The 12497-nt window shown below is 41.8% G+C and overlaps 1 protein-coding gene across 1 annotated transcript in view; it reads right to left on the reverse strand.

Annotated features, from left to right (window-relative positions):
- The window catches only part of znf385c (zinc finger protein 385C), a 56792-nt gene that overhangs the window by 4756 nt on the left and 39539 nt on the right, over window positions 1-12497 (reverse strand). The window contains exons 4-8 of the mRNA XM_010775468.1: window positions 9015-9213; window positions 2538-2906; window positions 2256-2443; window positions 976-1074; window positions 340-429 (exon numbers count right to left, since the gene is read on the reverse strand). Of these exons, the coding sequence (XP_010773770.1) occupies window positions 340-429; window positions 976-1074; window positions 2256-2443; window positions 2538-2906; window positions 9015-9213 (945 nt within the window). The remainder of the gene's footprint in view (window positions 1-339; window positions 430-975; window positions 1075-2255; window positions 2444-2537; window positions 2907-9014; window positions 9214-12497) is intronic.

Below are 12497 nucleotides of genomic sequence, written 5' to 3' on the forward strand. Positions count from 1 at the left end.
GTGGGGAAAAAGAAAACTAAATGATCCCTTCAATATAAACATGACTTCTTCATGAACAGTCCTTGCCCCACGGCCAGGCTTTGAGTTCCATCTGCGCTTTTAAAAATCCACTTTTTTAAAATGGCTTTTATTTATGTTTAATTACTTTTTTATACTCGCCGTGTTCTATAATGGTTTTCTTACTTCGTTTTACTTCCTTACTTTTACAAGGTCTTTAGTTAGTTTCATTCATTGTATTTAACTGTGTTCTGTTTTTTATGTAAAGCACTCTGTTTGAAAGGTGCTACATAAATAACGTGTTTTATTATAAATCACACCCAAGACTCTCCTGTCACTGACCTGCACGGAGAGGGAGGTGAGATTGTACTGGCTGAACGCTTTCTTCATGGCAGACACAGCCAGGCCCGCATAGCCACTCCATCTCACATTCTGGAGGATGATAGAAGAAGAGGAGGAGGAGGAGGAGGAGGAGGAGGAGGAGGAGTCAGGGGAGAAAGAGAGGTGTGTTTATGACAGGAGCAAAGAATTGATTAATCTGGAGTGCTGATTCAGGCTGCTGTTGACAGAGATGGTCAAACTATTTTAGAGCTTTCTCAGGGGGAGAGGACTCACAGAGAACAACAGTGTGCTTAACCTCTATGACAGTATACAGGCACACAAGCATGCTGCCTCGCTGAGACAAACTGTAGAAGCCCCCGAGCCCAAAGTAATGAGATCCATGTGTGTGTTTCTTAACGGAATGCCTGTCGGAGTCAGGTTCATATCAGTTTACTGTAGCTGGAGATGAATTGGTGTTTAAAAATGCATTAGTTTACAAGCTAGACTTAATTTATGCCAACGTGTACAGCCTGTTCAAGCATATCTGCTGCAAGAGAAAGGCAATTACGAGTTGTTTGTCTTCCCTAAGTGTGTGTGCATGCGCGCATATTTGGGGGACAGTGTTCTGTTTGTCTGTGTCTTTATGCTGAGACTTACCGCTAAGCTGGTGCTTGGCTGGATCTTGCTGTGGGGGGTAAATTTGGGTTTGGGTGGTTTTCCGGCCAGCCTATCCTTGTGCCTTCTGCTATTCATGTGCTGCCGAGACCAGAAGAAAACACAGTCAGTGAGCTAACAAGCATCTATTGTACCACAGTGGAACAACTTCAAATGGTATCTGCTGATTAATAATGGATACACATTGAGTATGACTGAAGAGCAGATACATTACATCACATTACTTTCTACGGCTGCCACACTATCTCCCTCTGGCTGCGGTACCGGCAGGCTTATGCTCTCCTGGGATAGAGGTTGTTTATATAAATCTGGTGGAATGCATTCACGGCCGGTTGTTCAAACACGCCAGCATATCCTGCATCTTTTCCACACTCTAGCTTATGCAAACTTTCCAAGAAAATGTGATGTAGTATTTAATGAACATCAAAGGAGGAGAAATTACCTCGCCAACTTGGTTCGATGCCAACATAATCAGAACATTTAATACAGGAGAAATTAGTAGCTTGCAATAATGAGTGTGAAATAAATGCCTGCTCACTGAAGAGCTTTGCAGTTAGTCATGGCATCAGATGTTATCTGTGAGATGTGATGTTAATGTGGAAAAATGGCTGCTGCTTGAATGTACTCAATGGCTGCAATCATGTGGCTGTAGATGAAAGTGCTGCTTTAATTTAAGCCAAGGTGGTTTTAAAATGGTCTCTTGTGTTGTTATGTAAGGTCTTTCAAATTAGCATCAAGCATTTTTATCATTTTAAAGCAAAGCATTTCTGATAGCTTTTCTGATTGTAACATTATATGTCAGTTTGGTCTAAGTTCATATCTCTTCACGTGTAAGGTAAGTGCTAACTGAGCAGGCAGATTCATTCTGTGGAGGTGAGGTAATATTATGCAACTCTTTCTCCACTGCCTGTTGTGATTGGGCAGGAGTGCTCTTCCCTGCAGAGTCAACTGTACTTCAATTCAATATACTCAGGTTAGTTTGCCACGACCAATCTGCAGGACTTCCTCAAGCCCTCGTTTCCGTGCTCAGCATACACGTCATACATCACAGAAAGCAGAGAGGTATTCCAGAGGGAAAGCTCTTCATAACCAAAAAGTTTGTACCATTTCTTTATCTGATTATACCAGATATCATACATGTACTTGTACAGACTTGAGTTTTTATTTTACAATGTCCTCGATTCACAATGGTCTATTAATTGGAAAACTATACATAATATGCAACACAACCTACATATTATTGTGTTTCTCTTGACACTTACTTGGCTAAGCTGTGTCTCTGAGTTCACAAAGATCTCACACACTTCACACTGAAAGTTCTTGCTGGGCACCCCGACGCTGCCTTTGCTGGCCAGCCTCTTGCTCTTGCACCCTGCCCGAGCTGCCACCACCTTCCCCCTGCGCCGGGGCAGGACACTGTGACCTTCCAGCATCAGTTTGTGCTTTGTACCTGGTGGAGAGAACAGAGAGCTGTTTTAGGGAAACGGTAAATGTCTAAAATGTATTTGTTCAAGGTCAGTAACATATGTAAAAAAGCCTAATACCACTGTTATGTGCATCCAGTTGGGAGGTGGAGTTGACTGTGACTTTACAGACAGGACAATGAAGGTGAGCCTTGCTCTTGTTGGAGTCGGGGTCCTCATCTGTACGTGGCTCCTCCTTTATGCTGGAGGCGTCCACAGGGCTGCCTGCCTCAGTGATTGGGCCCTCAGCATCGATGGCCTCGGGGACTTCAGGGCCGCTGGTGTCCGAGGCGGTCTCTGAGAGCTGTGAGGAAGGCGAAATCTGAGGAGGGGAAAGGGTGACCAACTCCACGGAGGAAACCTCGGATACTGGCGTCAGCATGACTGAAATCCTCGGACTCTCGTCAAGCTTTTCCTCCAGATTGGTTGGTTCCTGGTCAGACTGAAGACCTGCAGAAAATAAGTTCATATAGAGGATAACATCAGCAAAGTGTGTTTCATTTAAACCTGCAACAATTGATTTGTTTTGCCACCTGGGAGCAGCGAAAACAAGCTCTGAAAACAAGCTCTGAAAACAACATTGACTATTTCCTTGTCAGCAGTTGCTTATTTACACATCCAGCAATTACAGAGCAACATTATCATTCATTTGGAGTCGTGCATTTGGCCTGATCTATCTCCAATGTTCACTGTTGTTAGTCTCAAACCACTCCTCTGGAAAGCATACAGTATGTCTCATTCGCTAAATGCTCCACTATGTTCATCATTTTTGTGTTTATAGAGAGAACTGAAGTCTTTTGTGGTCTTTTTTAATTGTGTGAATGGGATATTGTATTGTTTACATTGTATGTATGTGTACAGTCTATGTATGAGTATAAATGTGTGGATGCATGTGTGTATATATATAAATGTGTGTTTTATATTTTGTATCATGTACAATCATGTATAGCTAACTATCTTTATTTTATTGATGTAAATTGTACTCCTATTTGGTTGTTAACTGTGAGCATGCCTGCTGATAATCTCCATCCAACTCTTCAGTTGAGTGCAAGGACGGAGTTGGCTGAATTAATCTCCAAATAACTTTCTCTCTTTTAATACAACATTTGAGCCAGAATATTTGAGCCAATTTAATAGGGCTTTTCAAGTACCAGCTTTGTGGCATATTGTGATACAGTATATGATCAGCCTTTTCCTTTAAACCACATGGAACACACTGGATTAGTTTTGGTTTGGGCTAGAAAAATGCCATCAGGCTTTCTCCTTGTTCCTTTCCCCTCTCTTCCCTCTCCCCCTTACTATTCAAATATCAAGTGGACCCGGGGTCTCAGTCAATAAAAACAAACCAATCGAGTGCTGGGGCCGGCCCATAAGTCACTGGAGTTCCATTACACATCTCCCCCTCACCCCCCGTCTTCCCGAGGGAGTCACACACTTCACCCCAGAGCACTGTGCCCTACGCTCACTGAATATCTCACTTTCATTTAGTGCTTTCTCCCGCACACAGTCACAACCTTCCTCTGTACAACCCTGCTCTATTGATTTTCCCTTTTACGTCTTAGAGTAAATTCATCATTGGAGATAAGTGTCTTCCTCTCTCATTCCCGCTAAAGAAGAACGAAACTATATAGGAGCAAGATTAGAGCTTCCCTCGGCGTAATGAGAGTGACCCCTGAGGGATTTCAACTGCTCTGTTCGGGGAGGTGGGCGTTGGTATGATCCTGAGCTTATGTGAAAGACAGGGCCACCTGAGAAGTCTCTGGGGGGGAGTGATATTGATCAATGGATTTAGCAGGAACCTGACAGAGGAAGATTTGGAGGCGGGAGGGAATCAACGCGCTCAAAAATCCAAAGACTCAGATCCTGAAGGACCTCATTCAGCAAGGAATCAATTCAGCTGTTCCCTGCTGAGTTTAATATATCCCTATTTTAAAAAACTTTAACTTTAACAGATATTAAACCCTAGTAAAGTTCTCTTTATTGCTCCATTAATCAAGCAGTCTACAGGAAATGTTAATAATCATCCCAGTCATTTATCAAGCCGCAGTGACAAAGTAGCATTTCTGCATTTAAGACTGCAAAGATTAATTGATTTATTAAAAAACAGCACACATTATTGATAATGGAAACAATCATAAGTTACAGGCCTTATGGGAAAGAGTACAAATAGTTGTTTTTGATCATCCTGTGGAACTGACAAACAAAGACTGTGCAACCCTCTTCTCTAAGAAAATGTGTGCGGTGTTAGTTGTGCCTCTCGCTCTCTGGCCCTCTACATGATAAGAGAAACTGACACCGACATTGGCAAAGTGTCAGGCTAAAGGCCAGCGAATTGGGAGTGCCAGCAGGGCCTCCGTGGGGTAGAACTACACAGCGGCAAATCATTGACATTTGGATCAACATTATGCAGGCAATCATCAGTTTTCTTTAACATTAAATAATTCAGTCAATTTCTTAACAATCCAATTAATTCAGACAGGCTTTCAGAGTGTAAACACATTTGGAGAGATCTCAATTCAGCCTATTGATTTGTTGAGAACTTCCACCACAGCCAAACAGAAAATGAATATCGGAATCATTATGCACAAGCTTGCTGATTCGAAGCAGAACCTAAACAACTTCCCCGGGGGAACAAATCCTCGCTTTAAATCATCATTATTGTGTCGACAATCCCAGTGAAAATGGTTTTAACAGAGGAGTCAATCAAAGCGGAGGCTGATAGATGCTTGTCACAATTGATGCAGGCCCTCTGTCTCTAGGCACCAGCCTGCTGCTTACTTGCTCATTCACTGTGTGCTGACTCCCTCCTTTGTTGGTCTGGGACATGGTTTATAACCATCGATTAATCCCTTTGTATGGTTTAAAACGCTGTCTCTGCTCTTCCCTGTCTCCCTCCCTCTTGTATTATTAGTTGTGGTACCCTTAAAGACAGAATATTTTTAGAATGTAAGAGATGCTGGAAAGTTTGAATGTAATGTAATAGAAATAAAGCTTGCTGTCAACATTTTAGACAGCCAAAATGTCAATTAAAATTAAAATTACACAGCGGAAGATTTCAAGTTGTAAAACAAAATTACACACCATAACCGGACAACCCATTGGAAGGGATCAAGCCATGGCTTAAAAAGCATACACATAATTATCTTTTGTATACTCTAGATCAGCGGTTCCCAACATTTTTAAAAACAGGGCCCACTTAAGAATCAAAACATTTTTCCCAGGGGAGCATGCCCCGAACCCCGAGGATGGGTCCACCCCCCCTTAAATCATGTTCACATGGATAGGATATACATTTGCACACATCTTGTGTCCATATCTTTCTGTTTTGGTGGTCATGCCACAACCGTGCACATGCATGCATGCACGAGTCATGGTAAGATATCTGGATTAAGATGTTGCCTTTTCTTTGCACAGCATGAAAGAAAGGCAAAATGAATGGACTGTGATTTTTGTTTTTTTAAGCAGAGGTTGAGTTCAATAATTTGTACGGCCCTCTGAGGATGTTGTAAAAAATTGAAATGGCCCTTGAGAGGAAAAAGGTTCCCCACCCCTGCTTTAGTCTGTACACAAATAAATAAAAATAAAAATATTGAAATGAAAAAATATGAAATTATTTGGCAGCCCACTTGCAATGCCTTTGCGGCCAACTAGGGGGCCGCGGCCCACAGGTTGGGAACCGCTGCTCTAGATAAGGCCACAGTGAGAAAATGATCATGCGTTTGTATTGAAGACTGGAAAATACTTCAAAACCATACATTTTTCAGGATTATGTTTACTGAGTTAGAAGTGAGGTCCTTTTTTCATGGACTTATATACAATCTAAAAAAATAATACAGTCCTTTAATAATCTGACATTACTTCATTAAAGTTATATAATTAAAAAGTTTATATTGTTGATATTTGGTAGTCAATTTAGAGTATTTAAATTGTCAAAACTCATTCATTTAATTCCATCCAACTAAAAAAATCCCTTGAAAATTGTAACCTTCAATTTTTGAAGAAATAGCAAATAATTTGACTTAATTCCAAGTAAAAAACACATTTAATTTTTTTACTTTTTATAGTTTATTATAAAATGTTTGGAGCATCTAGTTCATGAACCTGCTTTGAGTCTGGAACCCTCAAATGTTCTATTTCATTCTGACAAGTGTTCTGTTTTTTTGTTAACGTTTTGACAAGGCATACATCTTGATAGCCTGGCCCATTCTAGTCATCCAAATAACGTTGCCATTGTGTTTCATAATTAGTTTAATAATTTAATTATAATTGGAAAAACGAGGGACTTTATGCAGAAGCTCAGTCAAAATGTGTTCCATGTATATGAATGGTAGAGGGCTCTTCATTTGGAGCTGAAGAGGCTGACCTTGGTGGTGTAGAGTGTGTTTATTCTGAGGCAGAGAGAGTGCCGACAGGTTTGTTATTAGTTCCTGATGGCAGACAATGTGGGCATTACCCTCAGACAGCTCCCCACCAGCCGTCAGTTTCATGGCAGACATAACTCATTTCATAGTTAATTTGGAGCGCTATTCCATTAAAGGTTGGCATTGTGGTGCATGCCACCACTGGCTCGCACTGCTGCATTTCAATTTCACATTAGGCCAATCACACAATTGGGCTTATTAAAGAGGGTTCCTCCTCACAACACTGCCTGAGAACTGTACAATTATTCACAGCATAACAACTGGCAATGACTTATCTGCTTTCTTTCTCCTCTGACCCCCTTCTTCCTCTCTTGTTCCCCCCTCTCTCTCTGTGTCTCCTTCATTCATTTCATCTTATCTTTCGTTTTCCACTCATCTTGTTTCGTCTCCACTGCTGCTTCACTCTTTCAGAGCTCCCCTTTGCAACGGAAGAATATTAAAATGAGATTTGATGAGAGTGTTATCAGGCCCCCAGTCTTTTGTCCACTTTCTCCTTTCTGAAGGAGACTCTTAGGGCTCAAGGCAAAAAAGTGTGCATGTGCATCCACGTGCACATGAGCGTGTCTCATGTCTCCCTCCACACCCAGCATCCTGATATCTCTTCTCAGATATTCCATCTAGCATCCAGGCGCATTTTGAAATTCTGCTCAGATACTGATCTTCTTTTGGGCAGGGAAAGTGAAGGGGAAGATGAAGTAGGAAAGTAGAAGAGAGGGAGGGGAACTGCTCTGCACCTTCAATGGATAAATGAAAAGTGTGGACCAAGACGAGTGCAACATGAGAAGGTAATGGGCTCACTCTGCAGTCAAAATGCCATCGGAGCAATTTTGGCTCTACTGACTAAAGTTGCAGCAATGGCGTTTGGTAAACATTCATATTCTGCTGAAAGGAAACCAATGCAGTCCTCTTTCTTTATAAAACGTTAAAATGTCTATATTTACACCACCATTGAAAGCATTTGAACTGTATGTAAAATAAGTTGAGTGCCTTTGATTTGACAGCCCCTTATATGAAAACTCTCAGCACTATTTTGCTCCCTCTCAATTCAGTGAGAACTGTGTGTCGTTATTTTCATGCTGCACAAAAACACTAATTCTGCTTCTGCAGCTACCCTCTGTATCTAACGGAGAGAGATAGAAGAGAGCACAAGAGTCAAGCAGTGGAAATTAAGAGGCATAGGGGGTAAGAACGACCCCAGTGGGGCTTCGATCGATCTCAGCCGGCTCCTTTATTTACACAACATCTCTTGCCCTTAGACATCCCATGATCCCACAGCTTTGTAGTCCACCATCCATCACATAGCACGGGGACAAGTCAGGTCAGAGAGTTGTAGCGAGCTCCGGTGCAAGTTGAATAAGCTAAAGGTTTGAATGCACAGAAACATAGAGACGACAGAAGGGCAAGATGTTGAAGGTGTACAGAAGATATAATCTCCAACAGAAACACAATGGAGGAGGGAAGAGATAAGGATATGGAGGAGGAGGCTGGAAGCTGTCGATGATGTGAGAGGAGGATTTGTGGAAGGGGTTTAGAAAGAGAAAAGGGAGGCACTAAAGCAGGGGTGCTCAAACTACGGCCCGGGGGCCAAATGCGTCCCGCAGGCCATTTTGAATCGCTCCTCAGCTAATTCAAATAGTATAATGAAATATGGCCCACAAATGAAACTTTTGCTTTTCTTGTATTATACTTCTTAAATAAATATGTAAACATATATTACACAGTAGTATTCATGTGTTAATAAGCCCACTTTTCAAATGAATTCCATCAATTAAAGTTGAAAACATTTTCTAACAAATCTAAGTTGATAAAAAAAGCCTAATAACTTATTTCCATAAGCAGCTCGAAATCCACCCCTTATGTCCTCTTATTATGGGCAATCTGAGGCTTATGTTTTAAGGAGAGCTGTGACGTTGGCTGTTTTTTCTTAAAGCATATTCAAGTATAAAACATCATTTGCCAACATTTGATTGATTTTGCTAACTTCTAACTCAACTTATGAGGCACTATACTGCTCCTCTAGTAAGTGGCCCAGCCCTTTGTATGTTTTTCTATATGTGGCCCTCAGAGAAAAAAGTTTGGACATCCCTGAACTAAAACATCATGACTTATCATCAAGAGAGGATTTTTGTTTACGTACTTGATCCCTCCATTAAGCTTGTGTCCATGAGCGTGGGAAGAGGCTCCGATGTGGACGTCTTGCTTCTGTCTCGTTCTCTGTCTCTGTCTCTTCCTGTGGATGAGGCCTCCCCAGCTCTTCGCTGCCTGTTCTTCTGGGCCTCCATGGCTTTGAGCTTCCGGGTGTGCTTGTGGCCCTTATAATGGGCCTCTGCCTGGTTCTGCAGGGAAATGAGAGGAAGAAAACAGGTTAGGATGGGGGAAGCAGAAAGGAGTGTTTGACTCAATGCATTATCTGCTGGAAAGACGTGCAATAATTGTTAAAATGCACGTCTGAATATTTGCTCTCTTGCAGGCATGCACAGGCTGCAAGGACGAGAGTCTGTTTCCACCTGATAACAGCGCTGGCACATCAGGAGGCCAGAGGTATAATTGCATATGTAATATGCAACAAGAAAGAGGATCCCATCTCCACAACTACCCTATTAATGTGCGCTGCAAGAGGCTGCAAATCCTAGACAAGTGACAACACACATCTGAGCACACAAACACAAATACAAATCACACGCAAACACACATTCTGACTGACTGACTGTGATGCAGCATTTAACACGTTTACACACATTTCCCTCCGGTTGGATTGAGGTTTACCTTCACATTCTCATCATTCTCACGGCCCGGTTCAGGCTGAGAACAAAGCCCCTATTGTCAGAGCGAGCGTGGATACGTAGGAATAGCAGAGAAATCAATACAGGGATCACTCATTAAAAGCCAAAACAAACTCCGGGGATCGGCCCTCATCGGCTCCTAGATAGAAGCTTTTATAGAGGTGAGGAGCAGACCTGTCTAAATGAGGGGTTTTGTTTAAATGAAATCCGAAGTGTGAACGGAATCTCAAATGTCCCGAAATAACTCGAATTATAGTGAACACTGAGTTATATGGATACATTTCATCCCGTCGAAATTTAAGAGATAAACAGATTAAGAGTGATGGATTAAGAAATGAAGTAGCCTTTTTTTCCAAAGGGTATATGATTTGACATGTGGAGAAGGTAAATCTTTTCTCCATGATTAAGCGTCCTTCCTAGCTCTCATCCAGTTTTAATGCCTCAAGAAATAAATCATGCAAATCCTCAGGGACCACACAAGTTAAGTAAAGAGGTTGGACTTCATTTTGAAGGACTCTTAAGTGAGAAATAAATAAATGAATAAATGGCTATAAGATTTTTTCAGTGGGAGCTAAATCTGGATTTCTCTGATTACCATCAACAATACATTAAGTCCCATTAGCAATTAATATGATGTGTATTTGTGCTGTGAGGTAACAGCCACACACACAGCACCTGTCTCCTGTGTTAGCTCTCTGTAAACACCAGCAGACTGGGGATGGAGTTAAACATGCACACTTCACATTAGCAAGCCTAATGGTGTGACATAGTGGAGGCCTATGAATAATGTGGCTGTCAAAGCATCTGTTAAAACAACTCCAATACTTTAGCACATCGTGTGACTGAACTGCCGTGAAAAGGCTTCAGAGATTAGCGTGATGTGACAAATTCACCCAGTGCCTTCTCCGCCACCATTCTCTCCGTCCGTTTTAGTCTCAGAGGAGGCATATGGACAAGGTGTGAAATGAGCTTTGGTTTTCACATCAGCATGCCGGCCAGCAGGACACAGTATACTCTTCTGAGGGATTTTTTATTGTCCTGTGATTAAGCAATCCTACGGCTAAAAGTAAACATTGGACACTATCTGGTGCATTGCAATGTGTAGTGGGTGGAACAAGTCCTCCCATAAGCCCTGAAATGAATCCTCTCTCCCCAAAATTACTCGCCTGTAGCAAAAATAACAAAGACATAGAATTCAAATGGATCTGCCAGTTTGCCTAATCAAACAATCACTGAGCAGCCTGTTTGGTTGTGGACGTGCATGTTCTTTCCTCAAAGATGTCGGCCTTTTGTCAAAAAGCCAGTCTATTTGCCAGTCAGTTGTCTCTGAAAGTTTTTGGAGTTGCACTGAGCTATAAATATGTGTAACTTGAATGTGTTCGTTTATGTTATCAGGATTTAAATTGAATATGATGAACAAGAGGAAAGACATAACATTTAAAATATATACCGGCATAGCTTTCTTGAAAAGCCATTGACAGAACAAGCCCTCCTATCTATTTGTTTGGTATAAACAAGAAATATAACTGAAATATAATCAAATCTATTGTAGATAGATCTATTGCAAAATGCTGTCTCAATCCTTTTCATTTCCCTTCTTCGTATTGAAGAGGGCAATTTAGCTTTATAGCAGCAAGGTTAAAGGAAAACCAGGGATATAAGCTGTTCCTTTAGTGTGAAATTTGAGGAACTATGCTTGTTGGATATTTTTCAGAGGAGTATTGGAAAAAAATGTTGATGTCTAGATATATGTTCATCTTGGAAGGGTGTAGCATGGGTGAAGGAAGAACCCATGCTATTGTGTGTTGATACGAATCACGGGTTGGATACACAAATTAAGTTTAGCTTTGATTAGAGCAGCGGTTTTCAAAGTGTGAGGCGCGCCTCCCCTGGGGGGCGCCAGAGAGCTTCAGGGGAGGCGCAGCGTGAGACACAAAAGAACGAGAAAAAGACGAGTAAAGTGGCACTTGCCCACTTGTGGCTGTCTGTGGAGACCGAGTTCCCCCACCTCGCCAAAAAGGCTGTAAAAGTGCTCATTCCCTTCACCTCCACCTACCTGTGTGAGTGCAGGTTTTCCGCATTGACTTTGATCAAAAGCAAGTACAGGTAAAGGCTGCAGGCAGAGTATGATCTGCGTTTATTCCTCTGTGCATCAAAGACGCAGACTCATTGTTCCCACTAAAGTAGGGGTGAGTGTAATAAGGAGGCAAAGTTGACGTTCAGTGTGTTGCCGGGAGCATATAAGGATTTATCCACCATGTTGAAAATGTTAAAAAAAATATGTCTTGAGAACACGGCGTGCGGAAATATACGGGTCGTGCTGCAGCTAGATGTGCCTGTCCTCTGTAAGAAGGTGTCGGCGACTGACATGCAAGGAAGAATGGCTGTCCACAGGCTGTTCCAACTTTAACAACTGTATTAACTTCCAGGGTAGTGAATTGAACATGCAATCGTAATTGGGTGTGTGGTATATGCACGAACACGCATGTTCCACAACACACAAACTGAACAACACTCAATTTTCCGATCGCTACCAGTGTCCTTGCGATCTTGTTATAATAACAAGTGCACGTTACTGATGCAATATGGTTGAGACCATTCGGGATTATTCTAGAGGGGTGCAAGGAATAGTCCAAGTAGTGGGGGAGTTTTATACAATATGTTTAAAACAAAATAAAAAGGTTTAAAAAAGTTATTGTTTAATGTTTTAAGGAGGTGACGCTACTCAGCCAATCAAATCGGTGCAGTCAGCACGATAGATTCAAACACACACACACACACACACACACACACACACACACACACACACACACACACACACACACACACAAGACAGA

This window comes from Notothenia coriiceps, unplaced genomic scaffold (genome assembly GCF_000735185.1).
Source record: "Notothenia coriiceps isolate Sejong01 unplaced genomic scaffold, NC01 NC01_scaffold00015781, whole genome shotgun sequence".
NCBI lineage: Eukaryota > Metazoa > Chordata > Actinopteri > Perciformes > Nototheniidae > Notothenia > Notothenia coriiceps.